This window comes from Lutra lutra, chromosome 5 (genome assembly GCF_902655055.1).
Source record: "Lutra lutra chromosome 5, mLutLut1.2, whole genome shotgun sequence".
NCBI lineage: Eukaryota > Metazoa > Chordata > Mammalia > Carnivora > Mustelidae > Lutra > Lutra lutra.
In genome coordinates, this window is record NC_062282.1 from 136,402,850 (window position 1) to 136,427,628 (window position 24,779).

The 24,779-nt window shown below is 42.6% G+C and overlaps 1 protein-coding gene across 5 annotated transcripts in view; it reads left to right on the forward strand.

Annotated features, from left to right (window-relative positions):
* ALDH7A1 (aldehyde dehydrogenase 7 family member A1) overlaps positions 1-24,779 on the forward strand; it is a 54,702-nt gene that overhangs the window by 10,535 nt on the left and 19,388 nt on the right. For all 5 annotated transcript variants that reach the window (XM_047730513.1, XM_047730514.1, XM_047730515.1 and 2 more), the window contains exons 5-14: positions 198-321; positions 3,848-3,980; positions 5,756-5,800; positions 9,419-9,496; positions 12,319-12,416; positions 16,832-16,873; positions 18,134-18,228; positions 20,723-20,807; positions 21,994-22,100; positions 24,092-24,208. In XM_047730513.1, coding sequence (XP_047586469.1) covers positions 198-321; positions 3,848-3,980; positions 5,756-5,800; positions 9,419-9,496; positions 12,319-12,416; positions 16,832-16,873; positions 18,134-18,228; positions 20,723-20,807; positions 21,994-22,100; positions 24,092-24,208 — 924 coding nt within the window. The remainder of the gene's footprint in view (positions 1-197; positions 322-3,847; positions 3,981-5,755; positions 5,801-9,418; positions 9,497-12,318; positions 12,417-16,831; positions 16,874-18,133; positions 18,229-20,722; positions 20,808-21,993; positions 22,101-24,091; positions 24,209-24,779) is intronic.

Consider the following 24,779-nt stretch of genomic DNA (forward strand, 5'->3'; position numbering starts at 1 on the left):
ATAAAAAAGTCTTTAGAGGAAAGATGAACAAGATGAACAGGGAAGAGTTTTAAATTAAGATAATAACAGACTTTCTGAAGTTTATACTTTGACGAAATAGACAGGAAATGCCATTTGCTTCCCCCTGCCCCCTCCCACCCCATAAATTTAGTATTTAAAACATGAATTGTGTTGTAAGAATGCTTCTTGGCTTTTAGGTGTCTCTGGAGATGGGGAAAATCTTAGTGGAAGGTGTGGGAGAAGTTCAAGAGTACGTGGATATTTGTGATTATGCTGTTGGCTTATCGCGGATGATTGGTGGACCCATCTTGCCTTCTGAAAGTAAGCAATGAAGTCAGTTAAACTTAGAGTTCTGTGTTCTTAGACCGTACTCCAAAAAAATGCCCTGGCTATGACTAGTTTGCAGAAGAAGAATTGCATGTAGCATGTAAACATATGAAAATGTCTTTAATCTCTGTACTAACGTAAATTAAAATAGGTGAAAATATCAGATCAAGATCCTTGTTAAAATTTTGTATTTTTAAAGCCAAAACTCCGTTTTGGGAAGTCTGTAGGTGAGATAGCCACTCTTTTATGGGGACTTTTGGCAACATGAATCACTAGTCCATAACAAAAACAATTTGAAAATAAATCCAAAGGGCCCAAAGTTTAATACCAGTTTCAAGACTCTAATTTGAGTAAATAATCAATATGAAATATGACAAAGGTTTATATATAAAGGTGTTCGTTGTAGTATCACTAGGAAAAATCTGAAATGACCTAATCCCGTATCATATGACAAATGTTAAGCTAATTTTGGTAGTCTAGTAACATATTTTGAAAGTCATACTTAACAGAGGTTGCTCTCCCCTAATCCTGCACTTTGGGTTTTTTTTTTTCTTTCTTAAAGATTTTATGTATTTGACAGAGCACAGGCAATAGGAGTGGGAGAGGGAGAGGCAGAGGGAGAAGCAGGCTCCTCGCTGAGCAAGGAGACCGATGCAGGGCTCAATCCCAGGATCCCAGGATCATGACCTGAGCCAAAGGCAGATGCTTAACTGACTGAGCCACCCAGGTGTCCCAGGAATATGTTTTTTTAAAGAGCAAATTTTCCTGTTTTTCTTGGCATATTTGGTAAATTTCCTATTGGTGGAAAGAATTGGGAGGTTTTTTTTGTTTGTTTTTGTTTTTTTACTGTCCTTAATTAGGTATATAGCAATGATTCCCATTAGCCAAGATGCATTTTATGTTACTGATCATTTTCCTTTTTTAAATATTTATTTATTTGAGAGAGAAAGAGAGCATAAGTGGGGAGGAGGGAGGGAGCGAGAGGGAGAAGCAGGCTCCCCAGTGAGCAGGAAACCCCATGTGGGGTTCCATCCCAGGACCCTGGGATCATGACCTGAGCCAAAGGCAGATGTCCAGCTGACTAAGCCACCCAGGTGCCCCATTACTGATAATTTCCAATAGGCTTTTCTAGTTAAAAAAGTAAATTATCAGTTTGGAGAAGCATAGGTATGCAAACAAGGAATTTCTTTGATATATACTTACTGAGATGTCTGCCTCACCAATTAAAATCTTTTTCAGTTGTAGGCACATTTTTTTTTAAAGATTTTATTTACTTATTTGTCAGAGAGAGCACAAGCAGGCAGAGTGGCAAGCAGAGGCAGAGAGAGAAGCAGACTCTCTACTGAGCAAGGAGCCCGATGTGGGACTTGAACCCAGGACCCTGGGATCATGATCTGAGCCAAAGGCAGAGGCTTAATGACTGAGCCACCCAGGCGCCCCTGTAGGCACATTTTTTAGAAGAGTAGATTATTAGTCTGTCTATGCAGAGGCTTTTGGGCGACTTTGATTTCATTAATGTAGTAAATGCTTACTGAGTGTGTACCAGGTACCAGGAGAATTGATAGTGATACTTGATCAGTCAGGCATTATCCTTGTCCTGAAGGGATTGATTGGTTGAGTGAGTGAGTGTGCATAGTAGTGAGGCGGGGGTAGGGGGACAGGGAGTGAGAGAATCTTAAGCAGACTCCCTGCCCAGCACAGACCCCCACACAGGGCTCGATCTCCTGACCCTGAGGGCTTGACCTGAGCTAAAATCAAGTCAGAGGCTTAAGCAGCTGAGTCACCCAGGCACCCTGTCCTGAAAGAGTTTAAAGCTTAAGGATAACCTGACATTTTAGAGTGGGAGGAAAGTGGGAGACAAGTAATGGGATAATTATAAAAGTGCATGGTGGGTACTGGGATGGGGTGCAGGGGAGGGTGGTGACCCTGAGCCAGCCTTATGAGGCAATCAGGAAACGCCCCTAGGAGAGATAGTAATCCAAGATCAGGCCTCAAGGAGGAGAGGGGGTGGAGTGCTGGGGCAGGGGTGCTCTGACCTCGGGAAGAAGTCTGTTAGTTAACGGGAGAGGACCTGGCTTATTTGGGTAGCTGCCTTGCTTCGGTGTAGCTTGAGGGCACTGTGTGAGGGGAGAGACCTGTGCTGGTTTGGAGCTCGGACTTTGGCCTGAGGGCAGCTGCAGTAGCCATCCAGACACCACAGGCTTGTAAGCAGAGGACAGAGGGCATCAGGGCTGCACTAGCCTCCCTGGGGAGGATGACAACGAGGGGTGGGGCCAGGAAGAGGCTGTGTCAGTACATCATTTCCAGGGTGATTGAGCTCAACTAAAGGAGGGCCAGGGAGGGAGGATAGCCACTGCTGGGTTCCATGTTCTGCAGTGAATTTGGCCAGAAAGATGGACGGCTGGGAGCCCCACCTTCCTAGTTGGTCTGTGGTTTTAACTCAGTTTGTGACCTTTCTTGCTTTAGTTCACTGCTCTGGCTTCCTTTGGTTAAAATATGCTGCTTGGGGCACCTGGGTGGTTCAGTTGGTGAGCGACTGCCTTCGGCTCAGGTCATGATCTCGGGGTCCTGGGACTGAGCCCAGCATCAGGCTCCCTGCTCCGTGGGGAGTCTGCTTCTCCCTCTGCATTTCCCCTTGCTTGTGTTCCTGGTCTAGCTATCTCTCTCTCTCTCTGTTAAATGAATAAATAAAATCTTAAAAAAATAAAAAATACACCCTTTGTGGGACTGTGGGTGACAGTATATCTAAAATTTGGTTGTTTTTTTTTTTTTTTTTTTAAAGATTTTATTTATTTGACAGAGAGAGACACAGTGAGAGAGGGAACACAAGGTAGGGGAGTGGGAGAGGGAGAAGCAGGCTTCTTGCAGAGCAGGGAGCCCGATGTGGGGCTTGATTGCAGGACCCCGGGATCAAGACCTGAGCCAAAGGCAGACGCCTAACGACTGAGCCACCCAGGTGCCCCTATTTAAAATTTGTATATAGAATACGTATATTTCTTTGTATTTATCATTTTTCTTATATGAACTCAAAGACTTGTGCAGTTTATTCATTTACCATACGTGTAATTCTTAGAGCTGTTCTTTTTTTCATATAAATGAACCACCTTTTCTCTCTTTGAAGAGGCCAGCCAAGGACTTGACAGACAATGTAAAGAACAGGAATCACAGCTCTGGGGTCATGCCCTTGGCATTCACATCCCCCAGGGCACGTCTCATCACCTCTTGGCGTTTTCTTTGTTTTCTTTGTCTTCCAGAGGGTGCTGATGCTGCCCTGCTCCATACAGAGCTCCTTTAAGATCAGAGGCACAATGATCAGTACCCTTTATAACCTAGTGTAGTAACAACAGCTTTATTGTGTGCTAATTAATGTACCTGTGTAAAGTGAGCCACTGTAAGGCACCCGGAGTCTGCCCTGGGTCTGGTGCACCTTCTTTCTCAGAATGAATGATTTCAGACTCTTAGTACCATCAGATGCATTAAGATACTAGCTTAAGTGTTCTGCCCCATCCCGTGTCCTCAGGACCTGGCCACGCCCTCATTGAACAGTGGAATCCTGTAGGCCTGGTTGGGATCATCACTGCGTTCAACTTCCCTGTGGCAGTATATGGCTGGAACAATGCCATCGCAATGATCTGTGGGAATGTCTGCCTTTGGTAAGACCTCAGCTTCTTAAGTGGTAGTAAGATGATAAAAATAGCCGTTTTCAGGTACTGCTTGAAGGATTTTAAATGTATTTGAAATGTTTTCTAATATCCTACTCTTTAATGGACATATAAGTCACACCTGCTAATTGATTTTTTTATTACTGCATATTTTGCCATTGATAAGATTAATTTTTTTGCCTTACTTTTTTTGGCAAATGGCTTGTCCCCACTCTCGTTTCCAGCTCTTTCCACCCCAAGTGGATATACTGTAAGAGTTAGTTACAGGCTCTACCGGTTTATGGGCTCAGCCCTCCACAAGGCTTAGATGTAAGCCACAAGTGTCCCAGGTCACCCAGGACATCTGCAGTTCTGGCCAGTCTTGTATAAATTAGGAGGTACCCGTGAATCCTCAGTTGCAGTAATTCACTAGAATGACCCATGGAGCTCAAGAAAATGCTATATTTAATAATGATTACATGATTTTAAAAGTCTAGTCCTCTACCGACTAAGCTAGCCAGACACCTGATTATAATTTGATTTTAAAGGATACACCTAGGGTAAGGTGTAGAAAGGTCCCAGATGCAGAGCTTCTGCGCCTTCTCCCAGTTGAGCTGGGGCAGGGCACCCTACCTATCAAGAAGCCACACTGATCTTTGGTGTCTGCAGTTTCTCTTGGGGGTTCCTTACAAAGTCACAGTTGATTAAATTGTTAGACATGTGATTGGACTCTCTCAGCCCTCCTCCTGCCCCCATAGATGGAGTCCCCGAGGGCTGATAGTTCGATCACGGCCTTGGATTTTATGGTGACCAGTGACCAGCCCCCATCCGGTCCCTGTCTAGCACTGCCCCCCCCCAAATCACCTTGTTAACATAACTCCCTGTTAGCATAACACATACCCTGGGGGTAATTCCAGAGGATTCTGTTACACTTTCAGAAACTGGGAAGAAAGACCTGGATGGAGCCTTTATACCACCCTCTAGGAATAAAACTAAGTTAAAAAGTTAGAGAAAAAAAGAACTTGGGAAGAGTCACAACCTTCCTTGTGAAATTTTGACTTTTTTTTCCCCCCTTTCCATAGAAATTTCATAGTGAATTCCCAAGTGATTCTTCGGTTCTTGGCCAGTGTTCCCATTGATACGTTAACTTTTACATCTTTATAAAATATGTGATAGTAGAAGTTAGTTGGGAAATGCCTGTTTTGCAGGTGGCAAAATACTTTCCTGTTTTTAGCTTCTATGGTGAGATCAGGAAAGCCAAGAGAGTTGTCTTGGCCTGCTTGGCGTCTGTCTCACTACTTACTTACTTAACTGTAATGTTGTGTTCAGTTGACTGTATTCACAGACCGTCTACAAAAGCCAGGCATCGCTGGGAGATTAATGATTTGACACCATCTTGCCAAAGAGACCCACGCTTTCTGGTGTTTGAGTCCATAAAGACTAGTTGTATGGTTTTTCTCAGCTCTGCGTGCCTTCTGGGGAACTTCTGAAGTTCATGTTGATAGAGTTCCATTTCCGTAATTGACAAAGGTTAATATAACAGTCCCTGTGTTCAGTGCAGCGGGCAGGTTCAGAATTGCCATTTTATGTTTTTCAAAGTTTTATAGTCCTGTGGGTCCCAGAGACACAAAGCTGAAGAAGGACAGATTTTTATTTCAGTTACCAGGTTCTGTGGTCTGATTGGGACAGAATTTGTCACACAGACTTTTGGTTCTGCTTGACAGTAAAAGATATTTATGATTTCCACCAAATTAAATTGCGTTTTTCTTTTTTTTAACCCTCTCAAGGAAAGGAGCTCCAACAACTTCGCTCATTAGTGTAGCTGTCACAAAGTAAGTATGTGTGGCTTGCTTTTTCCTGAGTGTTGCATAATCTCAAAGGCTGGCACTGATTTTTATTTACTTATTTACTTTCAAACATTTTTAAAGAATTTATTTATTTATTTGACAGAGATCACAAGTAGGCAGAGAGGCAGGCAGAGAGAGAGAGGGAAGCAGGCTCCCCGCTGAGCAGAGAGCTGGATGCGGGACTCAATCCCAGGACCCCGAGATCACGACCAGAGCCGAAGGCAGAGAGGCCTTAACCTTAACCCACTGAGCCCCCCAGGCGCCCGGGTGGCACTGATTTTTAATTCAGTGGAAGAGTCACATTTACTTAAGCAGGAAATTTGTATAACCTCTTTCTCCTTTGATTGTAATAACATTTTGATAATCATTTTACAGTATATGGAGCTCTTCCATGGCTCTTTGGAAACATGCCAAATATTGATTAACATACTGAAACTGAGCTCTTAACAAACCTTTATGTCACTTGGGAAATACAAACAAATCCAGTGGAAAGAAAGTCGTGTAATTTAGGAGCGGTATTTAGTAAATGCTGAACATGTTCATGGTTTTTTTATTTCTACCCAGCTAATACTTTATTGCTTTTGTTTAATAAGTGATTAGCAAAACAGAAATGATAATACTGTTCTACTGATACTTAGAATGTCTAAAATGTATTTCATCTTTGGATTACAGATTTTTTAATTCATTTTTGAGAACTGGACAATTCTGATTAGGTCATAAAATTAGTGTTACTAATCTGTCATTGTGGAATTTGGAGACTGTATAGAAGAGCATGCCTTCCCATGTAGAGTGGTGGTTGTTGACTGTCCCTGATGTTCCATTGGTTGCATGGTCTGCCCTCTCTGATAGAAGAATTGCTCGGAGAAAGCATGTTGAGTCTCTGTGGAAGAGGGTCCTTAATGTGCAAAGTTCACTTAGGGACAGCAGCTTAGGAATTGAAACGTGGGCCGAAAAAGAGAGTAGCGTGTGTGTTAGTATTTACTTGAAAGGAATGTGTGGTGATATTGAGGAAACTTTATCCTCCAAGGCAAAATAATTAAATTGAGTAATTAAATAATTATTGGCTTACCATAATTAAAATTTGATTGTAATTATACTTAAATTATAATTAAGTATTATAGACAACGATAATCTGCAAAACACACGAGACAGAACATATCTATAAAAATGATGAGGTTCCCAGGCAGTTTTTTTGTTTTTTTGGGGTTTTTTGGTTTGTTTTTTGTTGTTGGGTTTTTTGTTTTGGGGTTTTGTTTTGTTTTCTATGTAAAAATTTGGTTTTATTAAAGCACAGGGATAGGACCTGCGGGCAGAAAGAGCTGCCTCCCAGGGAGTTTAAAAGAAAAAAAACCCAAGACAGTTCTCTTAACATAGTGAACCAGACTTGCCAGTTGTTGTTAAGCAGCTGGTTTAAAATACCTATTTTGACAGTAGTTTCAAATGTTCTAGGTAATTGCTGTTTTGAGCTTATTTATGTATTTGCTCTAAACAGACTGAAGGATTTGTTCTTAGGGGAACATGGCCTGTTCTTTACATAATTAAGGATGTTCCCTGTTTTTGTCACAGAAGACAGTAAGTAAAATGATGCTAGGTTTTGCTGGAATTCACCAAGGGTGCCATAATGTTCTTATAAATTGAGTAGTTCTTATAAACTGAGTTCTTATAAATTGAGCTAAACGTTCAGATTCGTACATGATGACAAGGCCATGTTGCCCCTGTTTCTCTTCAGAAGGATGTTGGAAAGGTCCTAGTTTGCCGGGAGGATAACATCCAGTATTTCTTTTCATTCTGTGTCTCTGTAGCAGCTCATGCAGGAGTAGGGAGATGAGAGTTGCTTTGGACAGATTTGGGGGGGGTGCCCTGGTGTAAAAGCCTCCTGACCCTCAGGACCCAAAATGTATTGGAACAGTTCCTTAGGCAGAGCTCTTAGCTACCCACAAGGGACATGAAATTCCAAGAGTCCCTGTGCTCAGGGACGACCAAAACGCGTGAGGTTCCCATTTCCAGGTTTCAACGTTGACCACCTCAGGGGTCATTTCTAGCATAAGTCATGCTGTGTCTCTGTAGACTTGTTGATACTCCAACATTTACCAGGCAACCAGGGCAGGAGAATGAGAGAGTTAATCCAGTGTCAGGGGCTCATGCAGTACAGGAAAGGGTTTGGTGAGCTCCTAGGCACAAACCAGAATCCCCACCCTTGAAGAATAGTCTGTCTCCTTGTGCAGACGGTAGATACACCCTCAGTCCCTGGAAGAAATTGTACAACCTGATGCCTGGTCACAGATATGCTAGCTACACCTGTGATCCTTGATGGACAGGAAAAAAAACCGATAAAAAGGACGTATTGGGGGACAACTAGAGAATATAACAACAGTATGTTTTTTATGGAAGTAAGTATAGAATTTGGACTTTCTTCTTTTTTTTTTAAGGTTTTATTTATTTATTTGACAGAGATCACAAGTAGGCAAGAGAGGCAGGTAGAGAAAGGAGGGGGAAACAGGGTCCCCGCCGAGCAGAGAGCCCAATGTGGGGCTTAATCCTAGGACCCTGAGATCATGACCTGAGCTGAAGGCAGAGGCTTAACCCACTGAGCCACCCAGGCGCCCTTTTTTCTTTCTTTTAAGAGGGAAGGAGAGAGAGAGGTCAGGGCGGAGGGAGTAACAGAGAGAGGGAGAGGGAGAATCTTAATGCCGGTCTGAATCTGCTGACCCTGGGATGATAAGCCAAGCTGAAGTCAGAACTCAAGACACTTGGGGGACCTGGACGGCTCAGTTGGTTAAGCATTTGCCTTGGGCTGAGGTCATGATCTCAGGGTCCTGGGATTGAGCCTCCAGTTGGGCTCCCTGCTTATCGAGGAACCTACTTCTCCCTCTGCCTCTGCCCCTCACCTCGCTGGTGTGCTCACTCGCTCGAGCTCTCTCTCTCTCTAAAGATTTTTTTCTTAAAGAATTTATTTATTTGACAGAGATCGCAAGCAGGCAAAGAGGCAGGCAGAGAGAGAGAGGGGAAAGCGGGCTCCCCGCTGAGCAGTGAGCCTGATGTGGCGCTCAATCCCAGGACCCCAGGATCATGACCTGAGCCGAAGGCAGAAGCTTAACCCACTGAGCCACCCACGTGCCCCTAAAATAATCTTTTAAAAAAAGACACCTAACGGACTGAGCCACCCGGGTGCTCCATGTACTTTTCTTCTTAAGATTTTAGGGGAAAATAAGTTGTGCTTTTAAGGTGTTAGAAATCCTTGTGTCTGATATGTCAGGTGAGATCCAGGCCTGTGTGTTTGGGACTTGGGCTAAGGGGTTAAAAGAGTTCAAACAGCAAAATTATTCCTAGTTTTAAAAAAAACTTTCAGAAACTAAGTTGTTGGGGTGCCTGGATGGCTCAGTGGGTTAAACTTCTGCCTTTGGCTTAGGTCATGATCTCAGGGTCCTGGAATCGAGCCCCACATCCGGCTCTCTGCTCAGCAGGGAGCCTGCTTCCCCCCACCACCCTGCCTGCCTCTATGTCTACTTTTGATCTCTCTGTCAAATAGATAAATAAAATCTTAAAAAGAGAAAGAAAGAAACTAAATTGTTCCTTTCTCCATAATTGTTTTCCCATTTCTAGAATAATAGCCAAGGTTCTGGAGGATAACCAGCTGCCTGGTGCGATCTGTTCCTTGACTTGCGGTGGAGCGGACATCGGGTAAGTTGTTGGGCCCAGAGCAGCTTTTTGTTGAAGGACTTCAGGTCCATTGGTTAGAATCTTCTTTATTAGAGTAATGAAACCCAGGACAGCTGAGGAGGACGGGGAGGGGTTTTAGGGAATCATTATTATCTCGTACCTCACTGGGCTTTGCCTTTGTTAGGACATAGCCTTTGTTGGAGGATGAATAAGATTATCTTTTTAATTGCCCAGAGCTAGTTTTGTGAGGTGTTTATAGTCTAAAATAAGAAACTCCTGGGGTGCCTGGGTGATTCAGTCCGTTAAGCATCTGCCTTCCACTCGGGGTGGTGATCCCAGAGTCCTGGGATGGAGCCCCATGTTGGGCTCCTTGGTCAGCAGGGAGCCTGCTTCTCCCTCTCCTCTGTCTGCCACTCCCCCTGCTTGTGCTTTCTCTTGCTAGTTCTCTCTCTGTGTCAAATAGAGTCTTTAAAATAAAAAAAAGAAAAAGAATAACTCCTGTAACATTGAGAAGTCTATGGCTTTCTGCCACTTAGTTCATAGAGGTGCTTACTTAGAAAAACCAAAGCTGTGGAATTGGAGTCTGGTGTCTCCCTCAGCTGAGAACCTGTCCTGTCGTCTAGGTTCTTCAGCTGACCAATAAAAGGGACCTCTGGAAATGTAGCCTCTTTTAAAAAATGTATTGTTTTTAGAAAATTGCTGTATAATTCACATACCATAGAATTCACTCTTTAAAAAGGTACAGTTGAGGGGTTTTTAGAATATTCACATTGTTGTGCAACCATTACCGTTATTGTCTTCCAGAACATTTTCATTAGACCAAAAAGGAATCTCATTCTCATTAGCAGTCACTTGGCATCCCCCCTACTCCCCCGCAACCACTCCTCTACTCTGTCTCTGTACGTCTGCCTTTTGGGAACCTTTCATAAAAGTGGAATACTACAACATGCAGGCTTTGTGGTTTCTTTAACTCAGCATCCTATCAGAGCCTTTTCCTAAACCGGGAGCTGTAATTGCCCTGATCCGTGATGAAAGCTGAAGTTACTACTGCTGGCTTAGATGTTGATTAGGTGTGTTTTCCCCGGAGGCCCCTGGGAGTCGGGCCTTACAGCCCGCACTGGCTTGGGTGAAACGTTGATCTCCCTCATTCACTTACCGTACTGCTCCACTTGTCCATTTCAGAAAGGAATAATACATTCGTCTTTTGATAAGAATGAGAACATAGCAGGAAACACAACTTCCACATGTAGAGTACCTAGTGAAATATTATCTACATGTCATTTATAATATTACAACATTTGTGCTCTTTGAGCATCCATCCTTCATATTGGTCTTGGACTGGCTCGGAGGGAGGAGTATTTGCAGGCATGCATTAAGTAACAGCTACTTGTGCATTAGGTAATGGTACTTAGAGTATCAGTGCTAAGGTTTGCTGGGCGGAACCTGGGGACATCTCCGTGTGTAATCCCATCAAGCAGTTCTAGCCTTACAGTTTATCTCTTGGGCTGGTTGATCTGCTAGTCTGCTACCAAGCCCTTTGGAGCCCTGAACCAAGAGCCAAGAGATTTGCATCTGTAGTGTCCAGTCTATATTTCTTAGAGATAACTGGAAATCCTAGCACAGTGTTCACTAAGTGAGCTTCCATGAGAGATACTTAGGATGTTTCCCTATAGTCTTCAGACTTTTAATTCTTTTTTTTCCTTAAGATTTTATTCATTTGACAGCACAAGCAAGGTTAGCAGCTGGCAGAGGGAGAGGGACAAATTCCCTGCTGAGCAGAGCTGGACACGGGGCTCTATCCCAAGACCCTGGGATCATGACCCTAGCATCTTCCAAAGGCAGGGGCTTAACCAGCTGAGCTACCCAGCTGTCCCTCAGACTTTTAATTTTTTTTTTTTTTTAAGATTTTATTTATTTATTTGGGAGAGAGAGAGAATGAGAGAAAAGAAAACATGAAAGGGGAGAGGTCAGAGGGAGAAGTAGACTCCCTTCTGAGCAGGGAGCTGGACGTGGGACTCAGTTCTGGGACTCCAGGATCATGACCTGAGCTGAAGGCAATTGCCCAACCAACTGAGCCACTGAGGTGCCCCCAGACTTTTAATTCTTTTTTTTTTTTTTTTTAAGATTTTATTTATTTGACAGACAGAGTCACAAGTAGGCAGAGAGGCAGGCAGAGAGAGAGGAGGAAGCAGGCTCCCTGCTGAGCAGAGAGCCCGATTGCGGGGCTCGATCCCAGGACCCTGGGATCATGACCTGAGCCGAATGCAGAGGCTTCAACCCACTGAGCCACCCAGGTGCCCCCAGACTTTTAATTCTTAAAAGAATTAATAGTTTAGGAGTCTGCAATGTAATTGGGATGCTCATAGAGGAAATGCTAAGGTTATAATTATATCATCCTTTTTTAAAAAAATATTTGAGAGAGAGAGTACTCAAGAGTGAGTGGGAGGAGGGGCAGAGGGAGAGAGAATCCTGAAGCAGACACCCTGCTGAGTGTGGAGCCCAATGTGGGACTCTGAGATCATGACCTGAGCTGAAACCAAGAGTGTTTAACGAACTGAGCCACTCAGGCGCCCCAGGACTTTGATCCTTAACAATGTCCTCAAGGTGATTTCCGTTTATTGAGAGCTCCCAAATCAGATTAGCCTGTTGGACTGTATGGGTTTGCTTGTGAAAATCTAGCTCATTTTCATGAAGACCTTCCTTTGCACTCTTGGGATAGACTGACGCGTATCTTTGAGAACCATTCTGTGGTGAGGAAGCATGTCAGTGCTCTGGCTTGGTGTGAGTAGGTGGTGCCGTTGCTGGACTTCTCTGCCTGGGTGACCTTGTTTGTTCCCTTGCAGCACAGCAATGGCCAAAGATGAGCGGGTGAACCTGCTGTCCTTCACCGGGAGCACACAGGTGGGAAAGCAGGTGGCCCTTATGGTGCAGGAGAGGTTTGGTAAGTGTTGACTTTCTCATGAGCAGTGTGATGAATAGGGAATCTCAGAGTTGGGTTTTTTTCTTGGATTGTTCCTATGGGGACACCAGCCATGTTTATTGACTGTCCAAGTAAAAGAGAAGGGATACAGATACCAATGGGGAGATGGCACATTTAAGAACGTAATTTGGAAAAGTGTGTCTTTTCCCCCTAAATGACCAGAGCGAAATCCTATCAAATACATTTCTTGATTTCTGTCAGAAGTGTTTGGCAAACTAAAAACAGAAAAGTCATACTTTATTTTTTATTTTTTATTTTTTTTTATTTTTTTTTTTTTTTAAAGATTTTATTTATTTATTTGACAGAGAGAGATCACAAGTAGGCAGAGGCAGGCAGAGAGAGAGGAAGGGAAGCAGGCTTCCTGCTGAGCAGCGAGCCCGATGCGGGACTCGATCCCAGGACTCTGGGATCATGACCTGAGCCGAAGGCAGCGGCTTAACCCACTGAGCCACCCAGGCGCCCAGAAAAGTCATACTTTAAATAGGTGTAGGGATTGGCAGGACATGGAGTGAATATAGGAATGGAATACTTAAGTCTGTTCTCCTTTTACATTTTACGTATATACAACTGACGAGTTGTATACCCAGAGTGTTCTGTCCTCCACTGGACGGCTTCTTAGAGTTAGGTTTTCAAGAATAATAGTGACTTTCAATTTTTGGTGGTTTTGCTGAATTTTGACAAACCCTAGCCTAAAATGAGACTTGACTACTAAATCTGCCAGTTGTTTTGCTATAAAGGCATTGCTTTTACTTATTTTCCCTATCCTGAAGGTGTGGCTTTTTTTTTTTTTTTTTTTTTTTTTTTTTTTTAATATAAAGTAGGCTCCCCTCCCAGCATGGAGCCCAGTGCAGGGCTTAAACTCAAGACCCTAAAATCAAGAATCAGATACTTAACCGTCAGAGCCACCCAGGCACCCCAGGGTGTTGCTTTTAAACAGGAGGCTTACAAACCATTAGAGCTAATAAGTAAGGTCAGGTTGCAGGATACAAGATCACTATACAGAAATCACTTGTATTCAACAGTGAACAACTTGAACATGGAATTCTGAAGACAATTCCATTCACAGTAGTGTCAAAAAGAACAAAATACTTTTTTTTGAAAAAAATTTTATTTACTTACTTGAGAGAAAGAGCACAAGCAAGGGGCAGGAACAGAGGGAGAAGCAGGTTCCCCACTGAGTAGGGAGCCCAACTCAAGGCTTGATCCCGGGACCCTGAGATCAGGACCTGAGCCCTAGGTAAATGCTTAACCGACTGAGCCTCCCAGGCACCCCTAAAACAATAAAATACTTAATAGTAAATTAAACAGGGGCACCTGGCTGGCTCAGTGGGTAGAGTATGCAACTCTTCATCTCTGAGTTGTGAGGTGGAGCCCCACATTGGTGTGGAGGTCTCTTAAAAATAAAATCTCCAAAAAAAAAAATTAACAAAAGGAGTTGAAGTCTTTCACACAAAATACTACAGAATACCATTAAAAGAAAGTAAAGAAGATCTAAGTAAATGTAAAGATGTCCCATTTTCACTTTTTGAAAAAGTTGATATTGTTACAGCCTAAGAGCAATACTGCCCAAGTAGTCTACGGAGATTGTGGTCCCTTTCATGATGTTACGTGGCTTCTTTGCAGAAATCGACAGGCTGATTGCTAAATTTAGATTAACTATGGAGGACCACAAGCAGCTCAACCAGTCTTGAAAAAGAACAAATTTCGAGGACCCATACTTCTGATAACACAACTTCATACAAAAATATAGTAATCAAGATGATGTACTGGCCTAAGGATAGATGTCAGCATCAGTGTAATAACAGTGAGAGTCCTGAAATAAACCCTTACAGTTAGGTCATTTGATTTTTGATGAGGGCGCCAAGACATTTCAATGGAGAAAGAGTCGTCTTTTCAACAAAGGGCAAAGGGTGTTGGGACAACTAGATATCCATGTACGTGGTAAGAAATTAGACCCCCTACTTCATCTTGTACATAAAAAATAAATGTTCCGGTGACATGGATATAGGAGCTGGCACTGTGAAACTCAGAGAAGAAAACATAGGAATAGGTTTTTGTGACTGTGGACTAGGCAGTGCTTTCTTCGACATGACACCTAGAGCAGAAACAATAAAAGATTAAGAAGACTTCATCAAAGATAAAACTTCTGTGCTTCCAAAGAAACTTAAAAGTGGAAAGAAAAACCCGCAGAATGGGAGAAGGTATTTGCAGATCCTTTTTCTGATGAGAGATTCGTATCTAGAATAAATAAAGAATTCTTAAAGTTCAACAGTATAAAACACAACCCAGTTTAAAAATGGGCAAAGCTTTTGGATAGATACTTGTTCGAATATTCACCATGACCCCAAGAAGCTTATGCTGGGGTGCTCAAGATCATTAATGCTACTGCTTCCATGAGCCGATTGATCTCTTCCTTTTCCTTTCCCCTTATTACTTTAAAGCCGTAGTTTGTTACTGTCTCTTAAGTAGTACTGTTTAATAGAAGGATTGTGGTCTTTAGAAACACGTATCCATCTGCCATCAGTTGCAGGTTCTTTTCTTGGACAGGGATGGTGGTTATGAGTAGAGTTAGGGAGCACAGAGAGAATTCGGAGGATCCGGAATGTGTGGGTCCCTTCTCTGCAGTGTGTCCCTTGAAGCCGGGCAGCAGGAGCCCATGTTAGGTGTAGAATCTGCTGTTGCTTTCCTTTTCTCAGCAGGTAGCATTGTCCTCTGCTGTAGCCAGCCAGGTTATCATTAAATCCTCTGTTGTAGCAAAGACTACGGCTAATAGTAACAGGGACTTCAGGTTATAACAGCCCCATCTCCTTTTAATGACCCCTGGGTGCTTAACTGTTAGCATTGGAGAGAACGTCTCCTACTGGCACATGTGCTCCTGATAGCACAAATTAGTAGTATTTATTTACACAGAAGCTGATTTTAAAGGGCATTTAAGGAAACATACTCAAAAGATCAGCCGTAAACACAGCTCTGAAATCGAGGCAAATCTCTGTTCTTTATGCTGAGGTGTGTAAGGTAAGAGTTGTGTTTGTAACCTGCTGTGTGACTTTCCTGGAATGTAAGTTGGCAGTGTGTATCAGGAGCTCTAATAGACTTACCCTGTGGCCTTGACTGAAGTAGATAAGCGGGAGGTAGATAATCAATAGATTATTCAGCACTAGAGTAGGAGCTAAGTAAAATTTGTTCCATCATCATGTTGAAATTGTATGCAGTGATTTTTCAAGCAGCTCTTAACAACTTAGGGAAGAGGTGTAAGAGCCCATTAGTTCCTGTGATGTCAAGAAAATACAAATGAACAGGAAAGAGATTTGAAGGGGCTGTATCAGATTATGAGGAGAGATTCATGGTGACTTACGAGCCATAGCTTTTTGCCTATTTGATACTTTCTGATTTAAAAAAGATTCTTGTTGTTCAGTTTCTTTTTTTTTATTGTGGTAAAAGAAATGTGTGTGTGTATATATGTGTGTGTGTGTGTATAACAAAATTTATCATTTTAATCATTTTAAGTGTACACTTCTATATCACTAAGCACATTTTCATTGCTGTGCAACCATCATCACCATCCCTCTCCAGAACTTTGTTTTCCCAGTTGTATCCCCATTAAAAGCGAGCTCCCCGTTTCTGCTATCCTCCAGCTCTTGGCTACCATTATTCTGCTCGCTTTCTTCATGGGTTTGACCAGTCTAAGAACTTCCTGTGAGTAGCATTACCACTCAGTACCTGCTGACCTTACATAGTATGTCTTAAAGGTGGTGGCATGTGTCAGAACCACCTTCCTTTTTAGGGCTGGATAATAATTTATTTTCTCATTTTTTGATGGACCCTTGGGTTGTTTCCACCTTTTAGCTATTGGTGAAGGACCCAGAAGTGGATTGTTAGATCATATGGTAATTCATTTTTTAATATCTTGGCAGATTACAAAATTTCCCAGACTTCTAAAAAGAGTTTCAAGGGGTAGAGCTTTCACACTGAGAGAAAAGTTCCAAAACTAACACAGGGATTCCTGTATGCCCTTAATGAAATTCACCCAGTGGCTTGCGTGTTGGCCCATTTATTGTTTTCTCTCTAGCAACAGGCATGCATGCACATAAACTGAGTGCATGTTCGTTTTTTTTAAACCTTTGAAGATATGTTGAAAGCATTGTGTTTCTTTACCACTAAATATTTTGGTGTATATCTTAGGAGAACAGACATCGTGCCATAAAACCATTGTACAGTTAAGAAAATCAAGATGTTTGACATGGATGCAATGCTCATACTACATTTAGAATCTGAAAATAAATTAAGACATAATTGAAATAGGCTGTGGTTTCAGGCTTTCTTGCAATGTGTGTTAAATATGAAATGGGCTTTAAAGTGTGTTTGTGTTTTTAAAGGGAGAAGTTTGTTAGAACTTGGAGGAAACAATGCCATTATTGGTAAGGTTGCCTTTCATTTCTTTTCTTTCTTTCTCTTTCTTTCTTTCTTTTTCTAATTTATTTATTTGATGGAGAAAGAGCAAGAGAGGGAACAGAAGCAGGGGGAGTGAGAGGGAGAAGCAGGCTTCCTGCCAAGCAGGGACCTCAATGCGGGACTTGATCCCAGGACTCTGGGATCATGACCTGAGCTGAAGACAGATGCTTAATGATTGAGTCACCCAGGCACCCCTGCCTTTCATTTATTTTCTGTTCAGAATAGCTTTGGTAGCTCAGGTGAACATACAGAACTCGAATAGAAACTCATCCCTCCTGTGTTGTATGCGCCTAAGATGTAATTTTAGTTTTCAGGTTTTACTTGGGAGACATGATGTAAAGGTGTGAGGCAGAGATGACTAGGAAGGACAGGTGTTCATGTTAGGAAGTGCTACCTGGGGCTTAGAGCTTATTATACCTGAGAATTTATAGTGTGGCATGATTTCTTACTTTTCTCCTACTTCAGGAAAACTGGCCACGTTTCTCTAGAATAAGTGAGTAATTCTTACACGACTTCCTGATTCCTTTATATTTTAAAATATTTGCTTGTCTGTAATGGATACTGAGTGCTTTTATACTGGGAAAGAGCCCGCCCTTAAAGCATTTTGTATCGTTCACCCGTAGGCTCGGAGTTGACGTGATTCTTTTTTTTTTGTTTTGGCCACAAAAGGAAATAGGGCACCAGCCTGTTCTGATAACGAACATTAGGAAGATGATTGCTTGCTAGAAACATGGATTTTGTGATAAAAACCAAATTTGTTAATTTGTATATTACCATCATTATCGTTATGTGTAAATGCCTGTATATTTGTGGTATACACCAGAAATTTAAAAAGTTTGTGGTGATGGCTTTATTCTGGTTGAACCCATCTAGTTAAAGAGCGTGCATTCAAAAATACAGTTAACATTTAGTGAGCACTGGGTATTCACAGATACTGTGTACAGCTGTTTCATCTGAGTTATTTCTTTTAATCCCCACAGTAATGCAGTGAGGTAGATACCATTATTAATCTCCTTTGACATCTGTACTGGGGTAAAGACCTTGGAGCTCATTATTCTGCTCTTACGTAATCCTCCCTGGAAGAAAAGTTGCCCTGTGAAGTGAGCATGCTTCTGTCGCAGAGGAAATGCTGGTGCTCTCTTACCGAGCTTTCTGAGGGCATCATTTAGTCCCGGTTAGCACGTCTCCTTGGTAACACTGATGGTTATTTGTTTTGTCTCTATAAGCCTTTGAAGATGCAGACCTCAGCTTAGTCGTTCCATCAGCCCTCTTTGCTGCTGTGGGGACAGCTGGCCAGAGATGTACCACTGCGAGGCGCCTGGTGAGTGTGTCCGTGAGGGCACATGACGTTGAATGACATTCAGTCCCTTAGTATCACATTGTACTGTTAGGACACGTTGTAGAAATACTGCTAGAGAAGTGTATTCTGCAGACATGGTTGGCACATCTGTGGTCCTTGCTCAAGGTGGTGGTGCTGATCAGCCGGGCTCTCAGCCTCACCCTCCACCCAAACTAAAAGCAGACTCATGCTCATTGATTAGAGTTTGACTGGGACAGTTTTCAGTCTTAAACCTAGAACGATCTGGACAGAGTCCAGTGTCACTTAGAGAATAAAGTCAGGTCAGAGTTCGGAGAATTTGCAAATCATTTGCTAAAAGATAGCTTTAGTTTTTTTCTTTTTTTCTTTTTTTTAAAGATTTTATTTATTTGACAGACAGAGATCACAAGTAGGCAGAGAGAGGAGGAAGCAGGCTCCCTGCTGAGCAGAGAGCCCGATGCGGGGCTCGATCCCAGGAACCTAGGATCATGACCTGAGCCCAAGGCAGAGGCTTTAACCCACTGAGCCACCCAGGTGCCCCAGCTTTAGTTTTTTTCATAAAAATACTTTAAGTAATAAACTGTTACAAAGATTTTAATTTGGGGCCCTCAAGTCTGGTATTAGATCTAGACTTGATTCTGCACGGTTTATTGAAAAGTAAATGACTTTGTTTTTTGTCTCTGGATGAATATATAGTCTGCATACAAATATATAGACCACATTGGTATTAAGTGCATATATTGAGTTAATGGGTTAGTGTCCGTGTGTGGAGTTTGGAAGTTTTAATCTCCATACTTAGATTTTAGCTAGATTTCACTTCTGTGTGGGATACATCCCTGATTTTCATGGTGCTGAAAACTCTGCTACTACCAAACAAGTTTTGATGAGGTGCAAGATCTGGCTACATTGTTGACTTTTTTTTTTTAATTTAATTTAATTTTTTTTTTTAGATAGTGAGAAAGAACAGAGTAGGTGGGGCAGAGGCAGAGGGAGAAAGAGAATCTTAACGAAGGCAGGTTCCATGCCCATTGTGGAGCCTGATGTAGGGCTCGAGATGATGACCTGAGCGGAAATCGGGAGTTGGTCCCTTAACTGAATGAGCCACCCAGGTTCTTGTACATTTGACATTTTAAAAATTACTGAGTTTTCCTCCTTTACTTAAAAAAATTTTGCAGTTGAATTAGAGGAATTGGCTTTGTGTTTTTATTTTCACCCATGGTGAGTATGAACCAATTCTTTATAAGGTTGACGTAATATAAATTAATTAGACTAAAAGATACCTAGAAAGCAAATCTCCTTTTTCTGTAACTTTTCGTATTCATTTTTTTCCCCTGTATACAACAGTTGATTATCTGTAATCAGTTGTTCCATAGTTGTTCCATAGTTGAAGTTCTCAAAAAAAAAAAAAAAATCTGAGGGGCACCTGGGTGGCTCAGTGGGTTAAGCCTTGCCTTCAGCTCAGGTCATGATCTCAGGGTCCTGGGATCGAGTCCCACATTGGACTCTCTGCTCCTCAGGGAGCCTGCTTCTCTCTCTCAGTCTCTGTCTGCCTCTCTGCCTACTTGTGATCTCTCTGTCAAATAAATAAAATCTTTAAAAAAAAAAAAAAAAAAGGAGTCTCTTAAAAAAAAATCTGAGATGTGATGTTCATAGAATAATTAACAATTTATTGAATTTGTTTGCTTTAAACATTTACTACACTAACGCTGAGAAGAAATCAGTACTCCAAAAAATGAGATGGAAATCAAGCATTTGTCTATTCAGCTGAGTTTTATTTTTCCTTTGTGTGTTGGGGCAAGTGTATATAATCAGGCTTTGTATTTAGCGTTAAATGTTAGAGGATGCTGTTAGTCACTGCCCAGACTGGTTTCCATAGGGATAGTTAGTGGTATGTAGAAAAAATCCATCCCACAGCTCTCCATGACTGTCAGTCCATTTGCTACATGGAGACCAACCCAGAGAGTGGATGGCTTGACAAGTTCATCTCTATCCGTGGGAATGTAGCACAGAGCTTACATCCTACCTGAATGAGCCCAAGGGCCGTCCTCCTGGTTGAGGTCTCCCTCTGGAGCCCTGCTTGGCCTGAGAGCTAAGGGCATGTGACAGAGCAGCAGCTCCAGGCTGACTGCACAGCTGTGGTGTGTGTTCACCATGATTAGCATAGATAAACTTGAGGTTCTCTGGTAATTAAGATGTCAAGTGCTCTAGAACAAAAATAGGCTTTAATTGATGTGTGAAGCTTGGCCACATAAGTCCTTAGAATCTTGCTAAACACGTGGCTTAAAATTTTTTTCTAACCTCCACTGAGTGGAAATTACTGCCTTAATATAGTTAATATTAAAATTAGAAATTATCTAATACTTAATTTGCTTATGTTTTCAGAGGTCACAGTGTTTAAAAACCATTATGAGTTGTAAGTCAGTACTATTAAGGAAAATTGCACATTGTTAATTTGTACATTTTACTGTTCCCTTGAATGTTTCTTTTTTTCACTTAGTTTTTACACGAAAGCATCCATGATGAAGTTGTAAATAGACTTAAAAAGGCCTATGCACAAATCCGTGTGGGGAACCCATGGGACTGTGAGTATCTGGTTTATTTCAGAGATGTTTGCTTTTAACAACTGGTCTTAACAGTGTTTCTGATCTTATATTTTCTGTTTTTCCTTTCCTGAGAGGCCTGAGGGCGTAAGAATTAGGGTCATTGGGCACTTGGGGTATCACATCTGCTCCTAGCTTAGGATTGTAAGTGCTTGATGGCAGCTGGTGGGTGAGCTTAGATCGTGGTGTTCAGGCGGGATGACTTGGATGAGCTTTTCTCTCTTCACTCTTAGGACGCTCATGGAAACCACCACCATCCTTGTGGAAGGCTGCAGGAGGCATCTAGCTGACCTTCCTGCTTTCACTTCTGCCTTCCAGAGAAGCCAGAGTGATTTTTTTTTTAAAGATGTAATTAGATGACAAATAAATCACATGTCTGCTTTCTGTACGCCAGTGACTCCTTATTGCTCTTCAGCTAAAACCTGGATTCCTTCCCAGTCCCCCTGGATCCGGCTCATGCTCTTTCATGATGTGACTTCTGCCTCCTCTGTTTACCACCCCCCACCACGACTTCTGTGGACCTACTCCCTGAGCTCCACCTTCTGCGTCCTTCTCACAGAGCTCCAGTGTCCCAGGCTTTGTCCTGCTACCCTTTCCATTGGAAATTCTCATTACCCACTTTCCTCATGCCTGGCGCTGTAAGATGCCACCTCCTCACTGAGGCGTACCTGAATCTCCCTTCTTCCTCTGCCCCCTGGTCACCTTTAAGGCTCGGGATTCCAGCAGCATCCATCTCTGCCGGTTAGATTCCACACCAGCTCCCAAACCTGTGAAGTTTCTAGAGAATGATTCCCTGGTCATGAATAAATGGACCTTACATTTTTAATGCAGTGTCTCATTCATTGATAGCCATTCCTTTAACTCAGGGGTTGACAGATTTGGCCTTCCCCCTGTTCACATAGAACAGCTTTGTCAGGACAGCAGCTTTGCTGTCTCTGTCTTCTGTGGCTACTTTCGCTCCCCCACAAAGAGACAAGTGGTGGTGGTGGTGTCCACGTGTCCTGCAGAGCATTCCATATTTCCTGTCCTTTCACTGGGAAAGGTTGCAGATGCCTGCTCCTCACTGGGGGGCTGTATAAAGACATAGGGCTGTTCATTGGAAGGGCTCTTCTAACAAGAAAATGATGCCATTCAGGGTGAGATTGAGAGCATTCCTTTTTCTCTGCAGCTAATGTTCTCTATGGGCCACTCCACACCAAACAGGCTGTGAGCATGTTTCTGGGAGCAGTGGAGGAAGCAAAGAAAGAAGGTGGCACCGTGGTCTATGGTGGCAAGGTAATGACACTGAGCTCAGTAGTGACACATTTTGCTTCCTTAATATAAGCAGGGCTCTGAGCAGATGGGCGAAGGGTCTCCTACTACTGTCTTTGTTTTTCTCCATCATACTTTTATAAGGGGAAAATCAGTGTTTTGGTGAGTGACAAAGTAAAATGCATGGAACACTTCTGGAGGACACACAGGAAACTCAGGGCCATGGTTGCTTTTGAATTGAGTCCCTGGGATTTTGTATGGAAGGGACACCTCCTTTTCCTGGAATAGTACAAGACTTTGTGTTTAGAACAGTCAGAATCCGTATTTAGTGGGTATTTTTAAAAGGCAGGGTATCAAAAATGGGATACTAGGATGCCATAATAAGCATCTTTGCTGCTAGCATTTTCACCAGAAACATTATTGTTGCTTAACTGATTGGTTATAAAGGCAATTTTGGCATAAAGGGTAATAAAAATAATGAACATAACTGGTTGGCTGGTTGGTTGGTCACTGTGTTGGCCTAATCATTGGGTTGACTGTTAGGTTTCATTTCTCCATTGATGTAGTTTCCCATTTTTATACTATGTAAATCTTAGCCCTCGTGATGGTCTGTGCAGTGGTGCAGAGTTTTGAACTCATTTTCCACAGAACTGTGGACTTTGCATTTCCCACAGAACCTTGAACTGTCTGTCAACAGACATGGGAGAACATGCCAGGCGCAAACAAGGCAGAGGCGTTCACAGTGCAGAGCAAAGCTCAATTAGAAATACGCATCCTAGTGTTTGGAAACTGATGTCTCTCTTAACAAAGGAAGAAATTGTAGCAAAAAAAGAAAAAGTATGTCAAGGAGTCAAATCAACAAGGAAGAAAATGTGTAATACTATAAGTGAGAGATTTTGAAAACAATTAGGTACAATCCACAGAATCAATTATTTGAACAGTATTGACTAACCTACAGGTTTTTTTTTTTCCTTTTTTTTTTTTTAAAGATTTTATTTATTTATTTGACAGAGAGATCACAAGCAGGCAGAGAGGCAGGCAGAGAGACAGGAGGAAGCAGGCTCCCCGCTGAGCAGAGAGCCCGATGCGGGACTCGATCCCAGGACTCTGAGATCATGACCTGAGCTGAAGGCAGCGGCTTAACCCACTGAGCCACCCAGGCGCCCCATTTTTTGTTTTAAGATTTTGTTTTTTTCAGAGAGGGAGAAAAAGAGCACAAGCAGGGAGAGGTGCAGGAGAGGGAGAAGCAGACTCCCCACTGAGCAGAGAGCCCTACGCTCCCAGGACCAAGATGATAACCTAAGCCTAAGGCAGATACTTAACCAACTGAGCCACCCAGGCCCCCCACTGGGTCCTTTAAGCAATAGAAATTTACTTTGCTCACAATTCTTGGGGCTGAGTCTAAAGTAGGGTGCTGGCAGGGTTGGTTTCTGGTGAGGCCTCTGTTGCTGGCACACAGACCATGCAGATGCCCACCTTCTCAGTATCCTCATACGGCCTTTGCCTTGAGTGTGGACAAAATAGGTCTCTGGTATCTCTTCCTCTTTTTGTAAGGTCTTCAGCTCTTCCAGATTCAGGCCCCACCTGTGTGACCTCTTTTAACTTAATTACTTACTAAAAGCTTCTGTTTCCAGTTTCAGTCACATGGGGGGTTAAGGCTTCCTTGTAGGAATTTGGGGATGGGGATATGATACAGTCTTCAAAAACAGTATAGTCCTGTTTTTACATTATATAAACTTGTTAAAAAGCCACCTATAACTGCTTTTTTTCAGTGTCACTTGGTCGTGTCACCTGTGACAGGTTTTGCTCCTTCACTTCCTTTTCTGTTTTTCTCTGACCAACCGAGACAGAGGTTATTTTTGTTCATGATGGGAAGTTACTTTGGGGAAATGATTCATCTGTTTAAATGGTATTTATTTTTTTTCTCCAAAGTATAGGGAAAGGTTGTGTCCTCTGACCCGAAGTACCAAAAAACAAAACACCTTCATTCTTTCTACTTTATTTCTCTACTGAAGGTCATGGATCGCCCTGGCAATTACGTAGAACCGACAATTGTGACAGGTCTGGCCCACAACGCGTCCATTGCACACACAGAGACGTTTGCTCCGATTCTTTATGTCTTTAAATTCAAGGTAAAAATGGATTCTGTTTCCCATTTCTCGAGTTTGATGTTGAAACACCTCTGACTAAAGCAAATGAGGGTATACGAAATTATACTCTATTAGCCTTTTGGGAGGTCCTGGAAAGTCACTCTGTTAGTAGGAGTTTGAAGGTGAAGACTAAACCATGGAGAGATGAGCATTTTATACTGTAGAGCCTGTCAGGCTCACTGCCAGGGCAACCAAGGCAGGCTGAGGACCAGATTGGAAGTGATGGAGAATGGCTGCCTTTGTGTGTCATCTGCTCTGAGCTGTGTAGGCCTTGTGGTTAGCTTCCACATGGAAGGGACCAGATAGTCCCATAGCCTCAGTGCTGAGCATCAGCAGACAAGTGAGAAGCTGCGTGCATTCTTAAGACCTACAGTTGTAACCTGTATCTGTGGACAGCCTGTGGAGGTTTTAGTAGATGGTAAGAGCTGGAGGGTCTCCTTCCCCACCATGAGACAGATTGGAGCCATGCCAGCCAATACTTAGTGATCACATCAAGGTTTGAATATGCCATGATTAACAGTTTAAGAAAATATTAACAAGAATTATATCTTAC